A 27273-nucleotide genomic window follows, 5' to 3' on the forward strand; every position below is an offset into this window, starting at 1 on the left:
AAATATGTAATAACTCACCATCCAGATGTCCTGCTTCTTCTGCTGAAGAGGTTTGACTTCAGCTACAAGTACATGTCATACATCAAAATCAACTGTGATGCTGATGTTCCCCACACCTTAAAGATACCAGAGGTAAAAGTATTCTATGTAAAACTGGTTATAATGCACAATGTTTTTTTTTATTTCTTTTATTTATTTATTTTTCTCTCTTTCTGCTTCTAACAAATATTCTTCCATGTGGATCAGAATCAGACATATGAGCTCTATGCAGTCGTGGAGCATGTTGGGGATCTCAGAGGTGGGCATTACACTGCCATAATCAAACCCAAGGATGAGGAACCACAGTGGTACACCTTTAATGACACTCGTGTCACACCGGTAAAACTATTTCAACCTTTTTTTACCATCAAATAATTTTGCTCAACGTTTGAGTTGTACAAGAATGTGTTAGAGAACAATTAATCAGATCATTTCTTTGCTCTTTTCTCCTCTCTGCTTTGCCAGAATCCTTTTCTTGAAAATAGAAACACTGAAAAGTAAGTTTAAAAGACTGATGACTGCTGTTTTTATCGTGCTGCATGAACGATGCAGTCACAAATTGTCAGTTTTTATTCATCCAGCATCACAGCCCTACATTAAAGTGACATGAGGATAATCTGAGCTCAACTTCTCATTGTCATTAAAGTCAGGCATCTTTTACCAATAAATCATCAGTAACTCTGATATTTCATGTAAAATCTGAAATACACTCAGTTACCAGCATTTGCTTTTTTAGACACTGTTTAGATTTTTCTTTTAATATTTAAAGATGCGGTAAGAGTTAAGGTCAGGTTAGAGTCAAAAGCTCACTGCCAGTGCAGCTCTAATCACCAACGACAGACATATTTTCTCTGGGCAATTCATAAAAACAGAATTAGCTTTATCAGTTAATCTTTTCTTCCTGTAATTTGACATGAATTGTGTGGTTGAAGCAGGGCCACATTGCAGATAAGAGTGTAGGAGCAGCATGGTGAATTATAGGCATTGATAATTAATAGTAATACGTTATTGGCCCAAAATAGGGAAATTCGAGTGTGGTAAAAAATCCCATAGACAGAGTTACACACTAGGTTAAGTAATATGAATAACAAGCTCATTTAAAGTTAACTTCTAAAGCAAAAGAGAATAAACTTATCAGAAAGTGGGGTGGGAAAAAGAAAATATTGCAAAATTATTGATAATACAGCATTTGCAGGTGAAAATGCATAGATTGCGTAAAAATGCAATATTCAAATTAAATAGAGGAAAGCTAACAGCCAATTTACAGAACGATGTGAGGAGAATATGTATTACGAATGATTGTACCAGCAAACACCTCAGAGAAGCTAAAGCGTGTGTGAATGGACATCATCTTCTGAGAGACAGTGTTAATGACAGTGTACATTGCATTTTAAACATTTCACAATCTAAAATGCAAGCACTGTGATTACAGTAAAACCACAGAATGTAATAATTTAAGATTTGAAACATAGGATTACTGTTGTCGGTTTCTTAAGATGAAACACAAAGCTTTCAGTGAAACGACTTTTGACAGCTTCAGTTCAGACTGAAGCTGTAATATACAAAATTACAATAATCAATTCCACAACAACCTGCCTTCATAAGACAATTGAAACATTTTCTGGAAAGTAAAACAAACACTACAAGACTGCAGGCCCAAAACTGTTCAGCATCTTTAATACTCAAATGCTGTAGGGGGGTTCAAAGACAAGTTTGCTCAAGAGAGCGGCAAAAAGGTAACCTGACTCTCCCAGATGGATTTCGTGCCGCAGAGCTCCACACTGCGCTCACATCCATCTGGGACTGCTCCACTAAAGATGTATTTCAGAAAGAGGGGTCTTATCAAAAATCCTTGCATATGATTGAATAAACCACTTGTCCATCATCTTTAGTGACGTGATACTTCAACCACTCACACTGAAACAAACCCGTGACGCTGACGTTAGGGAAGATCAAGCTCTTGGCAAACCCGGTCGGGAGAAGGGCGAAAACATCGTTTCCACTAACAAAAGCCTTCAAAGCCGTTCTCTGGTGTTCTTTTAAAGAATTAATATTCGGTAGATTGGACAACACTGGTAAAATAGCATTAGGGTCACCACTGGCTTCCTTCGCTGCGAGCCGCCATTGTTGTCTGAAATAAAACAAACACTTCTCTGAGACGTAAAATCTATGAAAATCCTGCCCGGCGATCCTGATTGGCTCGTCCATTTTATTAAAATCCCTCCCAGTGGCAGTGAGTCCAGATGGATGTGTGGGGCCGTGTGGAGATCAGCGGAACTACATCCATCTGGCGAGAGTCAGGTTAGCAACAAGGGGCATCACAGTTTGTAATTCCCCCTCAAGTCGAAATCACGAAACCAAGTCGTTCTTAAAGTTACGGGCTTTAATCACACAAGGAGCATGATAGTGTGCCATGAGAACTGTTTGATATACAGACAGAAAGCAAATAAAAAACAAATAATTTCAATGTAAAGACATCAAAGAAACAACGCGACCATACATACATGACGCAACAGAAATTTGTCATGTTACATCTTAACGATCAAACAAATATAACATTAACAAACATAAATGTACCTCATTGGCCGCTTTCCCTTGAGAAAAAAATTGAAATCTTCTGTCCTTCAATGCACTTTGCACCTTATCCAACCTTCTTTAATTATTATTGCACAGTCTTAGCCAGAGGAATCAACCAGGTGTCTGTCTGCTAGCTTGGTCCAGAATGTTCTTAATGAACAGGTAGCAACACTCAAAAAAGTTAACACCCCGTCAACACGCGGCAGCAAACTTTGGTTCCCCCCTTAATTAAGACATGTTCCCCTATATCAAAACAAACAATATACATGAAATACACGAAATTAAGACTTTAATATTAAACTATTTTTTTTTACTAGAAATGTATGTATTTATGAACTCTATATTTTTAACCTAATATGTATTAATCTATTATTTATTTATTTATTCTGACTTTGATGGCAGCTACACAGTTTGCTTTATTGTTTATACAAATATTAAATAAAAAATGGGTTTACATTGAAATCCTCAAATAAATTATTTATTGGTTCTATTTTTTAATACATTTTTCTGTGCAATGTGTTTTTGGAATTAGTTGATTTGTTGAATAAAAATGTTCTCTTTTAAATATTTCTCCTTCAAGATCCTCGGGTGCCTATCTTCTTTTTTACAGAAAGAAAGGTGAGAATCAACTTATATTTTTTATTAGATATTTTCAAAGTGCTTAACACTGCATTAGATTCATTTGAAAAATAACTTGATATAATATGTTTTTATTGTTGCAGTAATTGTTGCAGAATCTGGCATGATGGATCATAACCCATGTACCACTCGGGACAAAACAGAAATACCTAATGAAAATTCATATTGCATGGGTAGTAGAGCTCAAAATGGGTCTAATATAACAGAAATTACAGATGAGGATATATTGGATTCTTTGTCCACTGAAGTTAAGCCTGAGGCCACGGATCCTGGGTCAGGAGAACTAATTGAGTCTGAAGAGATCACACAAGTAAAGATAGAAATAGATTTACAAAACAAGGAGAGTGGTGAGCAGAGATTGAAACAGGCTGATGAGAAGATCAATAATTGTAAAGAAGACTCAGATTTATCTGCACAGATTTCTGACAGTAAAGGATTCAATAATCATTCACAAAGTTCATTGAATCAAGATCGCCCTCATCTGGATGATGATCCCCAAAGGAGAAATGAAATGACGACTGATGCTTCTGAAACACAGACACAAGAAAGGGATGACGATGGAGAAGCAGGTTTTCATCGAGACAATTCAAAGACAGATGACAGGGGAGAAAGTAGACAAAAGGTGGATCAGAGTCAGATTACCGAAAATAGTGTGAGGAATAAAAAAGGTCAAGGAAAGAAAGAGAACAAAGACAACACTATCAGCACAGGAAAGGATCTGTCGAGTCAGCGTAAACGTAAACATGGAGATGTAGGAGAGGACAGCCAGGCAGGAACAAAGGTAAGGCAAATGGAAGAGAACGCTGACAATCCTGCACAGACATACAATGATGGAAATGCAGAGGATACACAGAAGAGACACACTAGACAAAAAAGACGTACTAGCCATGAGACACAAAAGAAGCTAGACTTGAAGAAAACTCCAAAATACAAAAGCTATCCAATAAGGGCAACACTGACAGGAGACCATGGGGCTGAGAGAGACAAAGAAACAAATCAACAAAAAGTTCAAGCTGACACAAGTAAAGGATCAGAGGTCGCCGTAGCCACAGGAGATCATTCAAACCAGTCAGCACTTTATTTCACGACTGTAGGAGGAGATAGCTTGGATGTTTCTGCTAATAGTAAAGGCGATAATGAAATAAAGATAGAATCTGTTCAGGAAAAGTCACATGACAGCCTCAAAAGAAAGGAAATGAACAATGACGGAAACGGTACCAGAGGATCAGACCATCATTTATTGCTTTTTGCAAAAGAAGAGGAGAGGCCCGTCTCTGAACCCCTTTTACCTGAAAAACAAAATCACACATCAAAGGAAGTCACCAGAGAAGCAAATGAAGACGAATGCTGTGTGAGAATTGTCCCTGGTGCTGAGCTTGAAACGCTTCAACAAGAGGGTGCTCTGAAAAAAGTATCTTTATGTAAGCCATCTGTTCTGTTTCTCCTGTTTCTAGCCCTGATGTGTTGTGTTTTGGCCCCACTGGCTGTGTGGCTGCTCTGCTCTGCTCTCCTCCCCATGTAATTAGTGGAAACAGAGACACCTGCAATGGTCCTGCTTACCTCCATTGGGTTCACCTGTGATCATGCCTATAAATGCAATGAAGCCTTCTAGCCCATTGCTTTGCCCAAAGGTTGTGTGCATCAGTTGCTGCAGTTATACCACAATTGTCTAGTAACTTCAATAAACCACCTCAAAAAACAAAATAACATAGCAGTGTGTGCAATGCTGTCACAAGTTTTTTGTCCAACCATATCAAATAACTACATCTTTTGGTTTCCATTTATATCTGCCATCTGTTTTCAGTTCCTAAAATGATTTGCATCCAAAGTGATCCATCTCATATGCTGGCCGTCATTGGTGACTGTGTTTTCTTTTGTGGCATAGTCTAAGAAAATTTTCAATAAATATACTTGGTGTAATTGTGTTTTAGGAATGCATGCTTATCATATTATTGTTCCTAAATTAACATTACCTCTGTAATAAATACAACATGAATAAACGTGGATATCAAACTGTCACGTTTACTGTTTACGTTTCCGTCAAAATCTTTTGTCTTGATTTGTTCTTAAACTGTGTTTTATTTAACCTGTTTCACCAGCCAGTTATTCAGTCAGCAATATCTACATGCTCCCTCTTGCTCAGATAATAAAAAACAACAACATCAGCTACCATAACTATGCAGACGACATACAGCTTTACATCACCATGTCACCAGGTGACTATTAACCCATTCAAGCACTAAGTAAATGTTTAGAAGAAATCAATACGAGGATGTGCCAAAATTTTCTTCAGTTGAATAAAAACAAAACAGAAGTAATAATACTTGGACCGACAGAGGAGAGATCAAAGGTTAGCACACAGCTTCAGTCGCTTCAGCTAGAAACCACTGATCAGGCCCGAAATCTGGGTGTAGTGATGGACTCAGACCTGAACCTCCAAAAGCATCTAAAGACAGTTACAAGGTCGGCTGAGGAACATTTCTAGGATTAAAGGACTAATGTCTCAGCAGGATCTGGAAAAACTAATCCATGCATTTATTTTTAATTCAATTCAATTCAATTTTATTTATATAGCGCCAAATCATGAAACATGTCATCTCAAGGCACTTTACAAAGTCAAGTTCAATCATATTATACAGATTGGGTCAGATTATACAGATTGGTCAAAAATGTCCTATTTAAGGAAACCAGTTGATTGCATCGAAGTCCCGACAAGCAGCATTCACTCCTGGGGAAGCGTAGAGCCACAGGAAGAGTCATCTGCATTGTACATGGCTTTGCTGCAATCCCTCATACTGAGCAAGCATGAAGCAACAGTGGGAAGAAAAACCACCCATTAACGGGAAGGAAAAACCTCCGGCAGAACCGGGCTCAGTATGAACAGTCATCTGCCTCGACCGACTGGGGTTACAGAAGACAGAACAGAGACACAACAAGAGAAACAAAAAAGCACAGAAGCACACATTGATCTAGTAATCTGTTCTACATTAGATGGAAGTAGCGGGTGAGCCGTCTTCTCTGGATGATGTCACAGTTAACAGAACGCCAGACCAGGTGTACCTACTATGAAGAAAAAGAGAGAGAGCAAAAAGTTAAAAGCTGAAATGACGACAGTCATTTCAATGTAATACAATGCAAAACTGGAGAACAGTAGAAATCAGTAGAGTGAGAAAATTAGACCCTGATGTCCTCCAGCAGCCTAGGCCTATCACAGCACAACTATAGAGATAGCTCAGGGTAACATGAGCCACTCTAGTTATAAGCTTTGTCAAAAAGGAAAGTTTTAACATTAGTCTTAAAAATAGATAGGGTGTCTGCCTCACGGACCAAAACTGGGAGTTGGTTCCACAGGAGAGGAGCCTGATAGCTAAAGGATCTGCCTCCCATTCTACTTTTAGAGACTCTAGGAACCACCAGCAGACCTGCAGTCTGAGAGCGAAGTGCTCTGTTGGGAACATACGGGGTAATCAGAGCTCTGATATATGATGGAGCTTGATTATTAAGGGCTTTATACGTAAGAAGGAGAATTTTAAATTCTATTCTTGATTTAACAGGAAGCCAATAAAGGGAAGCTAAAATTGGAGAAATATGATCCCTCTTGTTGATTGTCATCAGAACTCTTGCTGCAGCATTTTGGATCAGCTGAAGACTTCGAACTACATTTTGTGGACTTCCTGATAGTAAAGAATTACAATAGTCCAGCCTTGAAGTAACAAATGCATGGACTAGTTTTTCAGCATCACTCCTGGACAGAATGTTTCTAATTTTGGCGATATTCCGGAGGTGAAAAAAGGAAACTCTGGAAACCTGTTTAATATGGGATTTAAATGACATGTCTTGGTCGAAAACAACACCAAGATTTTTAACTTTATTACCAGAGGCCAAGTTAATGCCATCCAGATTAAGGGATTGATTAAGAACTTTATTTTTTGAAGACTCTGGCCCAAAGATTACAACTTCTGTCTTGTCAGAATTTAAATGCAGGAAATTTAAAGTCATCCAGCTTTTGATGTCATCAAGACATGACTGCAGTCAAAGTAACTGATTGGATTCATCAGGATTTATGGATAAATATAGCTGAGTGTCATCAGCATAACAGTGGAAATTAATCCCATGCTGTCTGATAATTTTGCCAATCGGAAGCATATATATAGTAAATAGAATTGGTCCAAGGACTGAACCCTGTGGTACTCCACAAGTGACCCATAGAGTTTGAGGAAGATTTATTATTAACATGAACAAACTGGAATCTGTCCGACAGATAAGATTTAAACCAGCCTAATGCTTTTCCCTTAATCCCTACAGTATGCTCAAGTCTTTGTAGGAGAATATTGTGATCAACTGTATCAAATGCAGCACTGAGATCTAACAGGACAAGTATAGACACAAGTCCATTATCTGAGGCCATGAGAATATCATTGGTGACCTTCACCAGAGCTGTTTCAGTGCTATGATGAGCTCTGAAGCCTGACTGAAACTCCTCAAGTAGGTCATTACTTTGTAAATGTTCACATAGTTGATTAGCAACTACTTTCTCAAGAATTTTAGATAAGAAAAGAAGATTAGATATAGGTCTGTAATTTACTAACTCATCTTGATCAAGAGATGGTTTCTTAAGTAAAGGTTTAATAACAAATAGATTACTGCAACGGTGTTTTCACAGGCCTGCCTAAAAAGTGGATCAGACAGCTGCAGCTGATCCAGAACGCTGCTGCCCGCGTCCTCACTAAGACTAAGAAAGTAGAGCACATAACCCCAGTTCTAAAGTCCTTACACTGGCTCCCTGTATCTCAGAGAATAGACTTTAAAATACTTCTGTTAGTCTATAAATCCCTGAATGGCTTAGCACCTAAATACATCACAGACTTGTTATCAGTGTATTAACCATCTAGAACACTAAGGTCTTCTGGCTCCAGCCTTCTCTGCATACCTAGAACCAGAACTAAACAAGGAGAAGCAGCATTTAGTTCCTATGCTCCAATTATCTGGAACAAACTTCCAAAAAACTGTAAAGGTGTGGAAAGCCTGAGTTCCTTTAAATCAAGATTAAAAACACATTTGTTTAGGATTGCCTTCAACTGTTCTAGTTAACTGAAACACCACTTGTTTTTTTTTAATGTTCTATTTTCTATCTACATTTTATTCCTACTTGCTTTTATTCTGTTTTATTTTTCTATTTTTTAATTATGTAAAGCACTTTGCATTGTCTTTGTACTGAATTGTGCTATATAAGTAAATTTGCCTTGCCTTGCCTTGCCTTGCCTAGCTCTGTTCACCTTGCGTCACCAGCCACTCCCCCGTCACCTGTCACCCGCAATTAGTTCTTAACTCCGGTCACCTGTCCAGTCCTCTATTTATACTTGCCTCACTCCTCCGTTCTTTGCCGGATCATTTTGAGCCTTTCGGTGAGTCATATCCAGCGTTCTTTATTCTGATTGCCCTGTTGTTATCGACCTGATTGGTCTCTGGATATCTGAGCCAGCCTGACCCCTGTTTACCTGTTTCTCCTGCCTGATTCTGACTGCTAACCTGTGTGCCCGATCTAGCCTGTTCCTAGACTTTCTGAGCTTGCCTGACCCCTTTCTGTTTACCTTACTGGCCTGTGTACCGAACTTGGATTCAACTCTGAGCTTGGATACTGCTCTGGACTGTCCTGCCCTTCAGATTTCCCAGTATTTGACTAAGGACTGTTCTTGTGACTACGAGCTTTGCTTTTTCTTACCCTTCATACTGTCTGCCTTTAGTCTCGGTTCATACCCACCACCTGTTTTTTAATAAACCTTCTAATTCATATCTCCTGCTTGTCTGGTTGAATACTGGGTCTTTCAGTTTTGTTTTTGACATCAAACAACATTTTAAAGGGGCAGTAAGCAACATTTCAATATTTTAGAGAGAACTAAAAAAAATTGTGAAGAACTAAGGGTAATATTTCAGATGAACTATAGTTTGATGTCACACTGCATCTCTTTGCATTGTTCTCCAGTTGCTTGTTTACATAGCCGGACTGGACCGTGCATGAACTGTACGTGCATGCGAACAGCTGGCACTCAGGGCCTTCCCTGCCCTAAAATGCCTCCGTCACAGCAGTGCAGTGTTGGAGCAACATGGTGGAGAGCACCCCCAGCAGGAAAGGTTCTCTTAACAGCATTATCAAGTTATGAGTTACTTACTTTTACACTAGAAATGTTCCAACAGTGACAGTTTGTTTTTGTCCTTTGCAAATATGCGCACAGAGGCGTTGCGTGAGCAGGGAAATCAGGGGCTGGGTTGCTGCTTGGAGCGAGGTAGAGGCACGGCTTGTTATACATCTTGTTTTGGTCTGCAGACATTGCTCAAGCACTACCTAGTGGTGCTTGAGCTGGGGGGGCAGGGGGTGGTCGTGGCCGAGTGGTTAGAGCAGCGCGCTTGCAGTCAGAGAAGGTTGCAAGCAGACCCGGCGGCATGGGCGGGCATTGGGGGGCCGTGCCCGCCCTGTGAGCCAGCTGTGCCCGCCCTGGACTGGAAGCTGTCTTTTGTTTTTATATATATACCTCGGAGTGGCCATCGTTCTATTAGTACTATCTTTGATGTGTCAATCATACAATTTAACCAATCAAATCAACGACTGAAGGCAACATGCTAGCCAATCACAGATGGAGTGGGGCGGGACACTGAGTTATAGCCTTCAGTCGCCGACGCGGACGCGGTGTTCGGCTGTAGTCACCGTTGGTGTCGGTAGAGCGGGATGGAAATTTGGTCTAATTACCAAAAAATTACAAGAAGTGACAACGAAGCAGACAAGAGCAAGCTGGAAGCAGCGCGATTAATTACTGTTTGAAATGTCAGCACTAATGTCTAAAGTGGAGTAAACATTGACGCTAGGAGGGTTAGCTACGACAGCTAGCAGCACCAGGAGCAGATCTACTGCCAAACTGGAGAAACTTGGGTTACTGCAGACAGAAGGGAACTCTGCTTTGTTCCGCTCCTTGCGCTCCATACCTGCTGTAATTACAGAACCTCTTTTAGTGTGAATTTTTACTTCAGTCAGTGTTCAGCCTGATCTCATGCTAATAAGCATGTAGCTTATGCTGGACTTTGAGTCAAGACACAGCACTACAGGTTATCCTATCTCACTGATAGTTTCCAGTAACCCAACATAAAACCTGCCCAACTTAAAAGAAAAAAAAAGCCCAAATCTCAAACTCTCACGTTTAAAGCACAGAACTATTAAACACATAAGAACTATTAAACATAAGAATATGCCATTAGCACACAACTGCACTGAAGCAAAGAAAAAAACTGCATACGGCCTCCGAACAAAATATGCAATCAGACAACCAAATAACACACACGATCTCTTTAACAATTATGATATATCAACCGGAAAAAAATTATTTATAAATAGCTTCCCAACATGAGTTGTAAATCTACCTTAATATAAACTTAATTTCTCTCAGTATAGGTCAATTAAACATTTCTCTTACACGCAGTCATGAAATATTTTTAAGTTGATAAGTAGAACTCAACCCCTCCTGGGCGTTTACATTGACCAAACACTTGATTAACCATTATTCCTTTCTTGTTTTATCATACCAATCAATATTATTCATTATAACTACTATTCAATGATGATGTCAGATCGACAGATTCGACTTATTTAAAAAATAAATTGACCAGTATGAGTTGGAGATGGCATTTTATTAAAATGTTTTGGTTTCCTGTCCGACATTGACAACTATTTTGATATATTTTGTTAGTAATTCTTTCTAAAAGCCCAACAAATGTTGTGAAAAGCTTCCCAATTTTTTTACAACCTGCCCATTAACTATTTTTGTTCCAGCTAATTGGAACAAAAATTAGGCTTTTGTGTTCAAAAGCCTAATTGGTTGGAAGCCTGCCTAATTTGACAAAACTGACTACACTATTGCTATATATATATATATATATATATATATATATATATATATATATATATATATATATATATATATATATATATATATATATATATATAGCAATACATACACATATATATATATAGCAATACATACACATATATATATATATATATATAGCAATACATACACATATATATATATATATATATATATATATATATATATATATCAATACATACACATATATATATATATATATATATAGCAATACATACACATATATATATATATATATATATATATATATATATATATATATATATATATATACATACACAAAGTGTGCCCCCCTAAAAAAATGGAATGCCCCCCCTGTGATTTGTTTCTGCAGCCGGGTCTGGTTGCAAGTACCCAGTTCAATCCCCGGTCCCGTCACTCTGGGTCCCTGAGCAAGACCCTTAACTCCAGCTTGTTCCCCGGGCGCCACACATGGCAGTCCACTGCTCCCCAAGGGGATGGGTTAAAAGCAGAGAACAAATTTCATTTTAATGTATGTTTCAATGTATGTTTCAATGACAATAAAGATGATATCACTATTACTATATTAAATACTGCTTATTGCTCCTTAAAATTATGTTAATAAGTGGCCTTCTTTTCAGTTTTTAATAGTGATGGTGAGATAAGACCTCATGAGGCATTGAACCACTTAAGCCCAATGGGGTATTCCTCAAATGACATCAGATTACTAAATTTAGCACAGAGTGATAAAATCGCACAGTGTGCTTAAATCACCACCATCTTGTGGTAAGAGATAACCAGCTTTCCCTTGGAGTAATTCAACTGCTCCCAACTGGATGCCCAAAGTGAACCGAACCGACTCAGAGGCACCGACAGCTTTGGAAGAAGAAATAAACAGGGAAAGTTAAATGGTTCATTTAGAATAGTTTGCTTAATGCGTTTTCACTGTGTTTGTAAAACACATGGAGAAACCGCGCGATGCTGATGTAATTCAAGTGTGTTTTTACAATTATAACAAACGTTCTCTCCACAAGGGTTTTATACATTAATGGGATATTGATGTTTGTGTTTTCCGGTCCACTCATTATGACCAGATTCAAGCTTAAACCTTTTTAAAGGAATGTCTTGCCTTATCCAGCTGTGCATCTCGCAGGTGACTGATTACTAACCCCTATGAACCTGCATCCCTCTTTCTATACCAACCCACATGTAACCTCCTGACCCTTCTTTGAAGTCCGATAATAAAGGCAGAAGAGAGAAATGTCCCGGCAGGAGTAGTGCACAGACATTCAAGGGAGTATGATTCTCCGTTCGGCGCTATTTCTCCTTCTCTGCAGAAAAGTCTAAACTTGTGTTTGTGTGGTTTTCTTTGAAGGATAATAAGTGGTTATTTTTAATAACCCTATCAATACGGAACATTAATGTCGATTTAATGGTGTTTTTGTATAACTTTAGGATTAACTGATTTTAGCAATCGATCACTACAGCGTCTCCAAGCTTGTCAAAGGAAGAATTGCATTAATAAAATCAAGCCTCTCTAAAGTTTACTGTCCAAATCATTTTTAAAATGTTATTTTATCAAATAATGTTTGGTTAACTCAGGATTTGCATTGTGAATGGGTTGAAACACACACCAAATGTTGTTCTGAATAGTTAGCTAATTTAACTTCATTACACATTCTTCAAGATTAACTTTAGTTCTTTGACTTAGATCTGCAGTGACCCAGGATTCACTGAATCATTCTGATGATGGTGATCAACCATTTTATTTTGTCTTTTTGTTTCTTTCGTTTGTACGTAGTTCCTTAGCATCTTTTTTATCTTCATTTGGCTTAGTAGTTTTAGTTAAGTTTCACTAGCCTAGTAGAGAGGATTTGATTAAAATATAATGTTATTTATTAAATATTAAATAATTTTAAACAGTGTGTAATAGCACAACATAATATTTAAAATTTTGCCAGTGAGAGGAGTTGTTGCATTAAAAAACTGACGGATAAATCTGTGCCATGTAAATTGAGGATATCATCCACCTTTGACAACGGAAATTTGTAAATGATGAATAGAAAGCCTGAACTACTTAAGACTATTTAATGGCTGGTGACCAATACTAAGTCTTAAACGTGTCAGAAACTTCTTTGTGGTTGTGAGAAACATTCATCGGTTTATGTAAGTGAATGTATATTTGCACATATGGCATGCTTGGTTATTCTGAATGACTCCTGGGCCACGCCTGCCAACAGATTAATTATGAACCAAAATGCACATATGTAGATCAGGTATCAAGCAATTTTAAATTTTCTTTTACTTAATTCATATTAACAGAAACAAAATCACTTAGTTTTCTGAAAAAACAATTAAAAGATTACAAATGAATGAAAAATAACAGTTTATGGTGCTGAACATGAACATGCAGACCTGGAACAATTTTAATCTCACTGATTAACCTTGTCAAAAACGACTGCTGTGAGTTGGTCTGTGTACTTTTACTTCCTGTGCCACACAGGTATGGATGTCTGTCTGGGAGCCACGCCATCACTGCAGGGGATGAAGTAGGAACTGGTCTTCAGACACTCAGGAGTGAGCTTCAGACACACGAAGCAGAACTCCACCTGGCAGCGAGGACAGATGATGTTCTTGCTGCCTGTCTTGTTGTGCTCCACCTTATTTCCACAGGTGGGACAGGCCCGGATGGAGGGACAGGCATCGACCCCCCGCACCTGAGGGAGAGAGGTGGTCTTGCAGGTCCTGAGGAGTTCCAGGTCCTGGTTGATGCAGCCGTCGTTGCAGCAGCGATCAAAGCGTGGAGCTGGACCTTTCCAAGGCTTCAAGCACTGCCAGCAGAACCTGATCTCTTTCTTCTTATCTCCAGCGCACACTAGGCACTTTATACAGAGGTTAGTCAGGTCCTCTCTCTCAATGTAGGACTTACAGCCAGGACACTGTTAGACAAGAGAACAGATAAGATGCTAGCGTATGGCTATAATCTGCAGAACACTATTAGATGAATTAATCTGCAATTAGCAGGATGCTTACAGTTTTAAAATCACAGTACTCTGTAGCTGCCAGACGGGCAATGTTCTCTTCAAAGTGCTGTGTTTCAGCGGCGGTCAGGACGGCCAGGTGACGCACTTCCTGATAAGACCACAGAGCTCCACACTGTTGCAGGGTGCCATCCTTCAGAGCCGGGCACTTAAATTTGTACTGGCCCTGAAAGGTTAAACGTAGAACAAACATATAAACAAACAGCTTAGGGAGGTTAAATAGCTAGGAAATAACATGCACAACCTGGTGTTTCTTTACTAACCTAAACAGGGGGAAAAAACCCTGAAAACCATAATTAATGGTAGGTATGGCTATCAAGAGAAAATGAGTAAAACAGCAGTATTGAGAGACCCAGATTATTAACTTTAATTATATTATTTCTATTAAGCTTTATATTTGCATGTATGACATATATATCTGATTTTGGAGAGAATCATATCCTGCAAGATGAATTTTAGGAGGTGAGAGTCCCACTGACCAGATCTCAGATTTTTTTTTAGTATAGGGCAAGTCATTTTATTTATTTGACTGCAGTTGCAACCTGTGGCATTGAAATTTTACGTTCCTGTTCCTGACTTCAGCGGTTAAAGCTACTTTTAGGTAATAGAAATTTCACTGCTGGTTGTCAAGGAGAGCAGATCATCGCTGTCCTGATGAGAACCTGTGGAAAGAATTCAGTCATGTGTCGGGTCTCCTTGTGCAGTCCTTCGAATATACACAGCCCCTTCTACCCAATGATAACGCTCACTCTGTTACAGGCTCGGTTCCTAAGATTGATCAGCCGCTGTCAGAACCGGACTGGACTGGCCTCTTCAGGAACCAAAAGCAACAAGAGACAGATGCCTTTTACAGGGATTCCTGTTTTATGTGGTTCTTCTATCCTCTCTTGAAAAGATGTGTAATGTACAGTTAAGACCAAAAGTGTTCATACACAAAGGTGTCTGTTTTTGTTAGGAAAAGAGACAGGCGTCTCATAAAAAAATAATCAAACAAGCCAAGGAAAAAGGAGTATTGTGTCTGAAAATAATAATTTATCAGTTTTCATTTATATTTGATTATAAAAACGGTATATTGGAAACAATCCACATCCGTTTAAATAATGAATAGAAAAATCATTATTGGCGTCACAGAAATTTAACCCTTCTTGCTGAACAGCTTTTTCATGTCTCTACCGGTATTTTGATGATTTGTGTTTGGTCATAAGCTTTTGTTTTTGAAGTAGTCAAGGCATCTTTGCCATGATCCTAATTTTTAGCTCCATCCACAGCTTATTATTATTATTATTATTATTATTATTATTATTATTATTATTATTATTATTATTATTATTATTATTATTATTATTATTATTATTATTTATATCCTAGTCTTTTTCATTTGTATTGTTTGTAGTCCAATAAACTGTTAAGTAAATTTGCTGATTTGAGTAAAATCTGAGTACAGATAAGCAATATTGGGTTAAATTAAACAAATTCTAAATAAAAAGTTTTATTGGGTTAAAGTTGAATAACTTCAGGGGACACTGCACTTGCAAGACATGCTTGTCAGCTTTATAACATTAAATGTGAGTTTGATAACTGTGCTTTCAAAAGATAATATTTATATGGATAATATTAGTTGATTACAGTTGAGACTGGATAAGCCTCGGATGTGCAAAATAAAAGTATTGTTGCTGTTTATGTAATTTTGGATGAAACACCCTGGTGGCTGAAAATCTTTAATTTTTGACTGTGAGCCATGAGAATGACGTTCAGCTCCACACAAAATGTGTGATCTTGATTTATCCTGGAAGTTTGCATGAACCTCTGTGTCTGAACAAGAGTTGTTTGTCTAAACTTCAACAATAAATGTCCTTGTGAGAAAACAAAAGTAAATGTTACGGCAGAGATGTCGGAAAGTACCGCCAAGTCCGTACCTGATCCAGCAGGCTGCGGCACCACGCAGTGAGAGACTGCGGGGTTACAGCATGACCGCAGGACATCTCAGCTCGGAGACCATCATCTCCTTCGTCGGGCGCTAAAAGAGCAGAAAACACAATAAAGACCCTCTAATATTGATGAAAACCCTGTATTTTTAATAGCGAGATCTTAAAAACAACAACATTCCCTCGGTTTTTTGGGGGGAAATAAGCAAAGTGACCACTACAGCCTCATCCCAGCTCGTACCCTACCCATCAACACCATCATAAACCCAGACCAAATGACGACAGCATAGGTTTCGCTCCTTACGCATCGGATCCAGATCATCGGGTCTGTTGACGAATTTCAGGGTCGTGTCTCTTCGGTCGTATCGTTTCTCGTCTTGACCCGGTTCACTCATTTTGGATCAGCTCGGATTCTCTGCGCTGCTCCCGTCAGAACAACTCGCTTCTGTGCGCAGCCGACAGACGACGGGCTCTGGAGTAACCGCTGCTGCGTCACTTGCAAAGCATGTTTACTTTCAGTTTCTTGCCCTTTTATTTTTTGTACACTTTCATTTACAAGAAGTCACAAGCTTAAAGAAAACGCTTTATTAAGATACATGCTTTTCAATTATTGAGTTTTAGTGCAAGAATGTATTTGCATCAACATCTATAGATAACTTCAAAAACAATAGTCAAATATTTTGTCTCCTTCTCTCCCTTGGGTGAAACCAGACAAAATAATACATTACATTACTAACTTTTCATCAACAACGTTTTCTGGACGCAACCATCAGCTGACTTGCAAATATAGGCCTACACACCCGCATCACGTGATCTGGTAGCAAGCAGGGTGATTTCCTGCAACCTCATCCCTGCTTAATTAGCCATGCAAGAACACAACACTTATAAGGGTAGGCCTATATAAGTGTGCAGTTACGTTTAACATTTGGTTTGCTACTGCTGTTATAAACGCTTGACTAATGCGTGTTTTAATGTGAGGCGATAAAACCTCAGAGTTCACATTTGTATGGGGTCAAATGCTGACAAAGGCACTTGTGCGCTCCACAAAAACAACATGACAGCAGTGGTGGTCGATACTGTCAAATCTGGGGAACAAGATATACTGAACAGCTGGCAGAATAAGAACAGCGACAGCTCAACAGCTTTGGGAGAAACAGAAAATAGAAAGTAAAAAAAAAATATTTGTGACCTGTCTGACGTCACATCCTTCGTGCGCTGTTTTGCTCGCATTTCGGAGCCAGTTGGAGAAACGGAGCGGCAGCCGGGAGCGCAGCAGACGGTTGGAAGATGGGGAAAATCTACCAGGTTGTGGTTCATGGACTGAGAGGGCAGAAGCTGATGCTCGACCTCTGCAACACCGAGGAGCAGATGAAGACGATGACGGTGGGACAGCTGAAGGAGAGGATCGCTGAGAAGCTCCCTGAGACCGCAGGTAAATGCTTGAACGTTCAAGAGACGCGCAAGACGGCCACACGACTCAGGGTCAGAAATAATACTGGTTTGGTGAGGGGGTGCATAATATAATATCTGGTGTCTCTGGTTTACTTCTGTCTGCCAGTTTATGGCAAATAGCTATTTTCAACTTCACCCTGATCGACGGGAAAGGCTGTTAAGTGTGACAGATTCATGTTCGTTTTTGAGATTGAAACCAGACTTTTAATTAATGTATTTAATCCAGAGCTACACCTTTCAATTAAAAGCAGATATTTGGAGCAAACAACTTCTGCGAATCAAAATTGAAAGTAAATTATTCCAGTGACTCATTTCTTTCTGTGATCACGTGTCATAATTGTAGAGCAGTTTATTTTACTTTTCTGTAAATAATGATAATTTAAAAAACGCTTAAATGTGCAAAACGGGTTTTAAACCACGCATGCAAGAGGTGTGTGTGTGTGTGTGTGTGTGTGTGTGTGTGTGTGTGTGTGTGTGTGTGTGGGTGGGTGTGTGGGTGCGGCTGGTGTTGTGGGGGTAATTAATTTATTCAGGGGTTAATCATTGATCTAAGGAACAAATACCGCTCCAACTTTTTCAGGAATTAATTCTGACTATATAGCATGTTATTTGTTGACAATCTATTTCTAAATCTAATTTGCATCTTTGTGTGCTTTCTTCTTTGTGTTTTTTTTTTTCCCAGGAGAGGAAAACCTGCGGCTGATCTTCACAGACAAGATGTTGGAAGGAGACAAGTCTCTGCTGTCTGATTATGGAATCCAGCACATGTCCGTCATCCATCTGGTGATCAGGGTGCCTGGAGGAGGGAGTCCATAACTGGGACCATCTGGACCTTCTTCTTTACCTGCTGCTGCTGATGACTGCGAGGGATCCTGTTAACTCTTGACTCTTGTTTACAAATAAGAAAGCTTTAATGATTAATAAAAAAAACATAGATAATGTTTCATATGTGTGTTAAAATGTAACAAATAATGTTTCATATGTGTGATAAAATGTAATAACCCTCTTTTATTCAGCTGTTTTCAACCAAAGTTTCTGTTGTTACATAAAATAAAGCTATTTGAGGAAATAAAAATTCTTGTGCTAATATCAGGACCCTACACCAAACACCACTGCCTCCTGGGGAGTATTTGTTGCAAGATAACAATAAAAAAGTTAATATTTAGTGTTGATCAAAGAGTGTCACAAGCTAATTTACAGTTTTATGCTGAAAATATTGTGATGTTGTTAGATCTGTGCCTTCTTGTGTGCTATATGCGCTCCAGACATATTTTGATGCATTTCAGAGGACTTTTTGACATTTTAAGTCAGTTTCCAGTGCTAAGAAACAACACTTAAGTTGTGCTCCAACTCATATTTAAAACTTCATGGTTCAGCGATCGAGTGTACTGTGTGGATGCAAATCCTCAGATTAGTGATTTAGGTGTTGTCTTTTGCTCTACAATCTAAAAAAGAGTGGTCTTTCTTGTCTTCATACAAAGTACGTGAATTTACAAAAACGTACGAGTTAGAGAATAAATTATAAATATTCTCTCGCCCCTTATGGAATTATCTCCAAGATCAGCTGAATCTGAATGAACGTGTCTTTCCAAGTGATTTTAAACAAATCTTATATTTTCTTCTTGAGTATTGACACTGTTGACAAACTCAAGCACCTGGACGTCAATGTTTTCTCTGTTATACAAGTTTCTTTCTTCTAAGAATGAGGCAAATAAAGCTGCCCAACACTGATTACTGCGAGCCTTCTAAACTGAAACCTTTTGCTGCCATTTTCACGTTATTCAGTTTGTTCAAATGCTTAGAGGCTGAAATATCATCTGTGAGTCAAAGTTTTACATCAATTCAAAGAGGTCCCATTATTTGGTCCTTTTTGTGTTTTTCTTATTCAAAGGCAAAATGTCCGACCACCTTTGAATGCACCACCATCTAGAAGAGAAAGAGAAAGCTGCAGAGGTTTTTTTTTTTTTTTTTTTTTTTTTTTTATAGAGCACAGAGAGCGTCTAAATCAAGTCGGAGTTTTTGTTTCCCGTAGATTTCTGCAACGAATGAATATCACAACGGGAGGTACGTTCAATGCTTTGTTTTTCCTTTACGGTTTTTTTGTTAACCCCATAGGGACCCATTTGACTGCTGTCTATTTCGTATAGCTGCCGATGAGCTGATTACCAGGAAGTAAAACACGGCAAGAATGAGCTGGTGGTCTTCTACAGGTAAGACCTCCCAAATATTCTGAGTAATATCAGAGAAAAGAAAGCCAAACATTTTAATTAAGTAAGAGTAGTGTTACTTCAATCTAATAGGACTCAAGTAGAAAACGTTAACAAAGAAATGACCTAAATAAAGGTAAATATGTTTTTTATGAGGATATAACAAGTACTGATAGTAACTTTGATTGTAATGTCAGATTTATTATAAAGAAATCAAAAATGACATCATTAAATAATGTGCAATTGGTGGTATGTTCATATGGCAAAATTAAAAAAATTACCAAAAAAACAAACAAAAAAACAACAACTTTACAGACAAAACAAAAAAGTCTCACTTTTTCACAACATAAAGCAAATACAAAGATTCATAAAGCAAATACAAAGATTCATGGTTTCCAAAGGTTTGAGCGAGTAAAATGTTGCATTTGTAATAACAAGTAAGCCTTCTCTTTGCAATATCAAGTCTTTTTTCAGTTGTGCCTCTACCGACTTCACTCTGTTCTTTCATTTCTTTTTGCAAAATACTCTCAAGACTTTTGCAGCCTCTAGCAGGTCTTCTGCAACATGTATCTTATGTCCAGCTGTCTTCTCCTCAGGTCTGAGTCTGACCAGCTCCCCTGTTCTTAAGAAAAACATTACCACAGGATGATGCTGGCAACCAGAATTAGAGGATGAGTTGTCATAGAGTTAATTTTCCTCCACATAGCATTGTGAATGTAGACAGAGAGTTTAATTCAATTGTCATCTGACCAGAGTGTCTTCTTCCACATATTTACTGTTTCATACATGACTTGTGTGAAAAACTTCCTTTTATGCTAATGACTTTCAGTTTGCCGCACTTCTGCAGAGGCCAGATTAATGGAGTTTGTGACTAACAGTCCCCTTCAAAACGTTGAAGGGGTCTACAACTATTTTAAACCCGTGTGAATGAATTGAGAGCAATGATGTTTCTGCCATTTAACTTAAACATACTGATCGTATAATCATTGGGTTAAAACCAGCTAGAACCAAAAACATTTTCTTCTTTTGTGGTGTGAACAAAACAATTTAGCTCATTTGGGACCACTTTAAAAAGGCTTTACCATTGTTTCCAAATAGATGTTTAATCAAAAATCAATGTTTACCGTCAATCTGTTGTTTTCTTAGGGTAAAATAGTCTAACACAGCAAAATATGCAACAGACGATCATTGAATGTTGTCTAACATTAGCCAGTTCTGCCATTTACATTTTTAATGTTTGTCTTCCAGAGGCTAAGTACCACGGCCTGGTCAACCATGGGGCAACGTGTTACCTGAACAGTGTGCTGCAGGTTCTGTTCATGACTGAAGAATTCAGAGAAGCTGTGAACAGGTTTGTTTTTAAAGGTTTGTGCATTTAACTTTTAGCCAAGGTAACATCTTCAAGTGCTGGACATTCATTTGCATTTTGTTTGTGGTTTTCCAGTCCTGATGATAATCGTATTGATCGTCATCTTAAAGAATTGTTTGAGAAATTACCGAAACGGACAGCGTCTACACGTGACATATTGAAAGCCCTTGATGTTGACAACGGTACGGCATGAAACAGAGCAGTTTGATCCCTTTTTACATTTTAGCAAATGTCTTTCAAATTATCATGATAATAGATGGCAACAAATTAAAAATACTAAACTGTATTTTATAGGTTCTGGCCTATTTTATAAGTCATTCATTTAAATCTTTTGAATTTCCTTCCTTCTTCCAGTGTATGAACAGAAAGACGCTGCAGAGTACTTTGAAAGGATCTTAAAGAAGACCAGTGAAAATGCAGCACAGGTACCGTTATTACTTACAAAGAATACACTGTACAAGGCATAAAAGTAAATATGAAAGCATGCTGTTTTACATATATATACATGGTGTTTATTTGTGTGTTTAAGATCTTCCATGGACAGCTGACTTACAGGATCACCTGTTTAAAATGTCAGACAGAGACTAACAGTGAAGGGCCATTCTGGCATCTTCCTCTTGAACTGGGAGATTCCTGTGGTGGAAACTACAGCGTGGTGAGGATCTGATAAGCTGTGAAGTTCATATTTTACTGATGCAAGGGGTCAATGTTCAATTAAATAGATACGATCTTTTTACACATAAACTACACTTAAAGGAGCAATAAGTAAGAAATGTACTGTAAAAATTAACAAAAATCATTCTTATTTCTCACCCGGGATTGAAGTAACACTCCCGATAAACAATTGATCCTCTCCATCAAAAATGTCTTTGTCACGTTGTGGAACTACTTCGGTTCAGAGTGTAAACCTGTGTTTATTTCCTGGTTCCTGAGCCATGAGAGCTCAAACAGCGACTGACAGTTAACAGATGAGTTTAACAGGAAATAAAACTAGTATTGATTTATCACAAAGTTTATTGTTCCATTCCTTATCACAGGGTGTCACTTTTAAACGTCTTTATAGCCTGAACAACTGAGCGAAGTACAGTACCTGTAATAACTTCTCCACTTTACCATCTAAACGCTAGGAATCCATGAAGCTCTCTTTTGGCTGTTTGAGGTTGACCAATCACTGTTTCTATTTAGTTCACACATAATGTATGTTGAAATAGGACTTTTTTTTAACCCATAAAATAACAAACAAAAGTATTTACTCCTCTGGAACCTTTTAACGTGTGATTTTATGTGATAGACCAGTAAAAAAATAGTGCATAACTATGATGTGGAAAGGAAAATTCTATTTCATAATCACTATTTTGTTAAGAACAGGATTTGCAGAACCCGGTACTCAGCTAGACAAGCAGAGGTTTGGATAAAAGGCAACAGATGACAAATAGGTGGAAACAAAAACAGCATCAAGTCAAAAACAGGACGACAACGTCCAAAAATAAAAAATAGTCCCGAGCCGACAAATGGCAAACTTAAAGGTATACTATGCAACCGGGGTTGATTTTCCAGCAAGGCTCCCCCCAGAGGGCGAAAGTAAAACTGCACTGTCATAAAGATGCTCAGCTGTTCTGGTTTCTCCGTCAAGCCAGGCGCGGTTGTTTTGAGCTTAGCAGACAGGCGAACGCAACGAAAAGTCGAAAAAACGGCAGTACAAACAATGACTAACACAGTGAAAGTATGAACATCAGAGTTTCCCGCAGCGCTATCTTGGCCAAGGCGGTCGGCAAAAAAAAAATAAAATAAATAAAATAATAATAATAAAAAAAACTCAATATGCTTGCATGTTTATTTGACGTTAACACGCGGTTCTTTGTTGTTGCTTTCGCGCATGCATATAGTGAATGGCAAAAACACATGGAGTTCTCGCCGTAAAGCGAGACTTCTGAGCCTGTGGGTGCAGGACGAGAGCTCCTGCAATTGGAAGTGCGGTATTTCCCCCACAGACCCCCAAGGCGGCCGTGAAAACCTTTGTTCGACCTGAAATGACTCATTTAATCATCCAAAACGGTATGGAGCACATTAATTAACTGAAAAATGTTGCATAGTATGCCTTTAATCATCAAAACAGGGGACAGGCGAGCACTAATACCAAAAAAACAGATCCGGTGAGGCAACAAGGAGGCAGTCAGAACAGACAGGGGTCAGACAGGTAAACAAGTAAATCAGGGGTCAGGCTGGCTCAGAAATCCGGAGGCTAATTGTTTATTTGAAAACAGTTAAAGTAGATGTGTCCAGGTCTACATTTCAGTAAAAGTTGCCAGATATTTGTGTTTATAAAATTAATAAAAAATAAAAAATCTGGTTGATAAAAGAAATATGTTTTGTATTGTATCTAACATTTCTATTACAGGAAGGTTTCAGTTTGTCTGGATTTTTTTTGAAAGGCCTCGTATTAATGGAAATCGTTTTATTATAGAGTTATTACTTATTGAATAACATGATGATTGCTTGTCTGAACATATAACTTGTTAAAGACAGCTTAAAATCTTTTTAAACTGATAAGTGCTTTTTTAAAAAAAAGAAAGAATCCTAAGGAGTAAATATAATAACATTTTTTAGGAGAATGGCATCAAGACGTTTTTCACACCAACAACGTTTGTTGGAGAAAACCAGATGTACTGTGAGGAATGTGATGCTAAAGTTGATGCCACCACAGTGAGTAAATATTTGGTGTTTTTAGGTGTTAATGAGAGAATCGAAAAATGCAGATTTTGCAATATTTTAGCTAGATTTCTTTATACTGTGTGGTATCTGTTGTGTTCTTCAGAAATATGTAATAACTCACCATCCAGATGTCCTGCTTCTTCTGCTGAAGAGGTTTGACTTCAGCTACGAGTACATGTCATACATCAAAATCAACTGTGATGCTGATGTTCCCCACACCTTAAAGATACCAGAGGTAAAAGTATTCTATGTAAAACTGGTTATAATGCACAATGTTTATTTATTTATTTATTTTTCTCTCTTCCTGCTTCGAACAAATATTCTTCCATGTGGATCAGAATCAGACATATGAGCTCTATGCAGTCGTGGAGCATGTTGGGGATCTCAGAGGTGGGCATTACACAGCCATAATCAAGCCCAAGGTCGAGAAACCACAGTGGTACACCTTTGATGACACTTATGTCACACCGGTAAAACTATATTCAACATTTTTTCAACATCAAATAATTTTGCTCAACGTTTGAGTTGTACAAGAATGTGTTAGAGAACTATTAATCAGATCATTTCTTTGCTCTTTTCTCCTCTCTGCTTTGCCAGAATCCTTTTCTTGAAAATAGAAACACTGAAAAGTAAGTTTAAAAGACTGATGACTGCTGTTTTTATCGTGCTGCATGAACGATGCAGTCACAAATTGTCAGTTTTTATTCATCCAGCATCACAGCCCTACATTAAAGTGACATGAGGATAATCTGAGCTCAACTTCTTATTGTCATTAAAGTCAGGCATCTTTTACCAATAAATCATCAGTAACTCTAATGATATTTCATGTAAAATCTGAAATACACTCAGTTACCAGCATTTGCTTTTTTAGACACATTTTAGATTTTTCTTTTAATATTTAAAGATGCGGTAAGAGTTAAGGTCAGGTTAGAGTCAAAAGCTCACTGCCAGTGCAGCTCTAATCACCAACGACAGACATATTTTCTCTGGGCAATTCATAAAAACAGAATTAGCTTTATCAGTTAATCTTTTCTTCCTGTAATTTGACATGAATTGTGTGGTTGAAGCTGGGCCACATTGCAGATAAGAGTGTAGGAGCAGCATGGTGAATTATAGGCATTGATAATTAATAGTAATACGTTATTGGCCCAAAATAGGGAAATTCGAGTGTGGTAAAAAATCCCATAGACAGAGTTACACACTAGGTTAAGTAATATGAATAACAAGCTCATTTAAAGTTAACTTCTAAAGCAAAAGAGAATAAACTTATCAGAAAGTGGGGTGGGAAAAAAGAAAATATTGCAAAATTATTGATAATACAGCATTTGCAGGTGAAAATGCATAGATTGCGTAAAAATGCAATATTCAAATTAAATAGAGGAAAGCTAACAGCCAATTTACAGAACGATGTGAGGATAATATGTATTACGAATGATTGTACCAGCAAACACCTCAGAGAAGCTAAAGCGTGTGTGAATGAACATCATCTTCTGAGAGACAGTGTTAATGACAGTGTACATTGCATTTTAAACATTTCACAATCTAAAATGCAAGCACTGTGATTACAGTAAAACCACAGAATGTAATAATTTAAGATTTGAAACATAGGATTACTGTTGTCGGTTTCTTAAGATGAAACACAAAGCTTTCAGTGAAACGACTTTTGACAGCTTCAGTTCAGACTGAAGCTGTAATATACAAAATTACAATAATCAATTCCACAACAACCTGCCTTCATATGACAATTGAAACATTTTCTGGAAAGTAAAACAAACACTACAAGACTACAGGCCCAAAACTGTTCAGCATCTTTAATACTCAAATGCTGTAGGGGGTTCAAAGACAAGTTTGCTCAACAGAGCGGCAAAAAGGTAACCTGACTCTCGGCTCCACACTACGCCACACATCCATCTGGGACTGCTCCACTAAAGATGTATTTCAGAAAGAGGGGCTTATCAAAAATCCTTGCATATGATTGGATAAACCACTTGTCCATCATCTTAAGTGGCGTGATACTTCAACCACTCACACTGAAACAAACCCGTGACGCTGACGTTAGGGAAGATCAAGCTCTTGGCAAAACCCGGTCGGGAGAAGGGCGAAAACATCGTTTCCACTAACAAAAGCCTTCAAAGCCATTCTCTGGTGTTCTTTTAAAGAAGTAATATTCGGTAGATTGGACAACACTGGTAAAATAGCATTAGAGTCACCACTGGCTTCCTCGCTGCGAGCTGCCATTGTTGTCTGAAATAAAACAAACACTTCTCTGAGACGTTAAATCTATGAAAATCCTGCCCGGCGATCCTGATTGGCTCGTCCATTTTATGTGGTATTAAAATCCCTCCCAGTGGCAGCGAGTCCAGATAGATGTGTGGGGCCGTGTGGAGATCAGCGGAACTACATCCATCTGGCGAGAGTCAGGTTAGCAACAAGGGGCATCACAGTTTGTAATTCCCCCTCAAGTCGAAATCACGAAACCAAGTCGTTCTTAAAGTTACGGGCTTTAATCACACACGGAGCATGATAGTGTGCCATGAGAACTGTTTGATATACAGACAGAAAGCAAATAAAAAACAAATAATTTCAATGTAAAGACATCAAAGAAACAACGTGACCATACATACATGACGCAACAGAAATTTGTCACGTTACATCTTAACGATCAAACAAATATAACAGTAACAAACATAAATGTACCTCATTGGCCGCTTTCCCTTGAGAAAAAATTTGAAATCTTCTGTCCTTCAATGCACTTTGCACCTTATCCAACCTTCTTTAATTATTATTGCACAGTCTTAGCCAGAGGAATCAATCAGGTGTCTGTCTGCTAGCTTGGTCCAGAATGTTCTTAATGAACAGGTAGCAACACTCAAAAAAGTTAACACCCCGTCAACACGCGGCAGCAAACTTTGGTTCCCCCCTTAATTAAGACATGTTCCCCCATATCAAAACAAACAATATACATGAAATACACGAAATTAAGACTTTAATATTAAACTATTTTTTTACTAGAAATGTATGTATTTATGAACTCTATATTTTTAACCTAATATGTATTAATCTATTATTTATTTATTTATTCTGACTTTGATGGCAGCTACACAGTTTGCTTTATTGTTTATACAAATATTAAATAAAAAATGGGTTTACATTGAAATCCTCAAATAAACTATTTATTGGTTCTATTTTTTAATAAATTTTTCTGTGCAATGTGTTTTTGGAATTAGTTGATTTGTTGAATAAAAATTTTCTCTTTTAAATATTTCTCCTTCAAGATCCTCGGGTGCCTATCTTCTTTTTTACAGAAAGAAAGGTGAGAATCAACTTATATTTTTTATTAGATATTTTCAAAGTGCTTAACACTGCATTGGATTCATTTGAAAAATAACTTGATATAATATGTTTTTATTGTTGCAG

At 38.0% G+C, this 27273-nt stretch overlaps 4 protein-coding genes across 4 annotated transcripts in view; 3 read left to right on the plus strand and 1 right to left on the minus strand.

Annotated features, from left to right (window-relative positions):
- Positions 1 to 509: 509 nt before the first annotated feature.
- LOC118565681 overlaps positions 510 to 27273 on the plus strand; it is a 28709-nt gene continuing 1945 nt past the window's right edge. The window contains exons 1-3 of the mRNA XM_036146360.1: positions 510 to 536; positions 3197 to 3234; positions 3339 to 4886. Of these exons, the coding sequence (XP_036002253.1) occupies positions 3359 to 4777 (1419 nt within the window). The 5' untranslated portion in view covers positions 510 to 536; positions 3197 to 3234; positions 3339 to 3358 and the 3' untranslated portion in view covers positions 4778 to 4886. The remainder of the gene's footprint in view (positions 537 to 3196; positions 3235 to 3338; positions 4887 to 27273) is intronic.
- Positions 13607 to 16587, minus strand: LOC118565682. The gene is made up of 4 exons (XM_036146362.1): positions 16421 to 16587; positions 16108 to 16208; positions 14184 to 14357; positions 13607 to 14089 (listed from the first exon to the last, which is right to left on the minus strand). The coding sequence occupies exons 1-4, from the start codon at positions 16509 to 16511 to the stop codon at positions 13634 to 13636; spliced, it is 822 nt and encodes a 273-aa protein (XP_036002255.1). The 5' UTR covers positions 16512 to 16587; the 3' UTR covers positions 13607 to 13633.
- Positions 17228 to 18643, plus strand: LOC105929767 (polyubiquitin). The gene is made up of 2 exons (XM_012867668.3): positions 17228 to 17548; positions 18251 to 18643. The coding sequence occupies exons 1-2, from the start codon at positions 17404 to 17406 to the stop codon at positions 18382 to 18384; spliced, it is 279 nt and encodes a 92-aa protein (XP_012723122.2). The 5' UTR covers positions 17228 to 17403; the 3' UTR covers positions 18385 to 18643.
- Positions 19560 to 27273, plus strand: part of LOC105929785 (ubiquitin carboxyl-terminal hydrolase 26) — a 28241-nt gene continuing 20527 nt past the window's right edge. Inside the window, exons 1-5 of the mRNA XM_012867691.3 lie at positions 19560 to 19632; positions 19716 to 19778; positions 21024 to 21126; positions 21220 to 21326; positions 21499 to 21569. Coding sequence (XP_012723145.3) covers positions 19757 to 19778; positions 21024 to 21126; positions 21220 to 21326; positions 21499 to 21569 — 303 coding nt within the window. The 5' untranslated portion in view covers positions 19560 to 19632; positions 19716 to 19756. The remainder of the gene's footprint in view (positions 19633 to 19715; positions 19779 to 21023; positions 21127 to 21219; positions 21327 to 21498; positions 21570 to 27273) is intronic.

The sequence above is a fragment of the Fundulus heteroclitus genome, chromosome 14 (assembly GCF_011125445.2).
Source record: "Fundulus heteroclitus isolate FHET01 chromosome 14, MU-UCD_Fhet_4.1, whole genome shotgun sequence".
Taxonomy (NCBI): domain Eukaryota; kingdom Metazoa; phylum Chordata; class Actinopteri; order Cyprinodontiformes; family Fundulidae; genus Fundulus; species Fundulus heteroclitus.

Coding starts and splice junctions, on each gene's coding strand:
- LOC118565682 (XM_036146362.1), bottom strand. CDS start 16,511: ATGAGTGAACCGGGTCAAGACGAGAAACGATACGACCGAAGAGACACG. Junction 16,209..16,420: donor CGATGATCTGGATCCGATGC/GTAAGGAGCGAA, acceptor CTGCTCTTTTAG/CGCCCGACGAAGGAGATGAT. Junction 14,090..14,183: donor AGTACTGTGATTTTAAAACT/GTAAGCATCCTG, acceptor CTTGTCTAACAG/TGTCCTGGCTGTAAGTCCTA.
- LOC105929767 (XM_012867668.3), top strand. CDS start 17,404: ATGGGGAAAATCTACCAGGTTGTGGTTCATGGACTGAGAGGGCAGAAG. Junction 17,549..18,250: donor GAAGCTCCCTGAGACCGCAG/GTAAATGCTTGA, acceptor TTTTTTTCCCAG/GAGAGGAAAACCTGCGGCTG.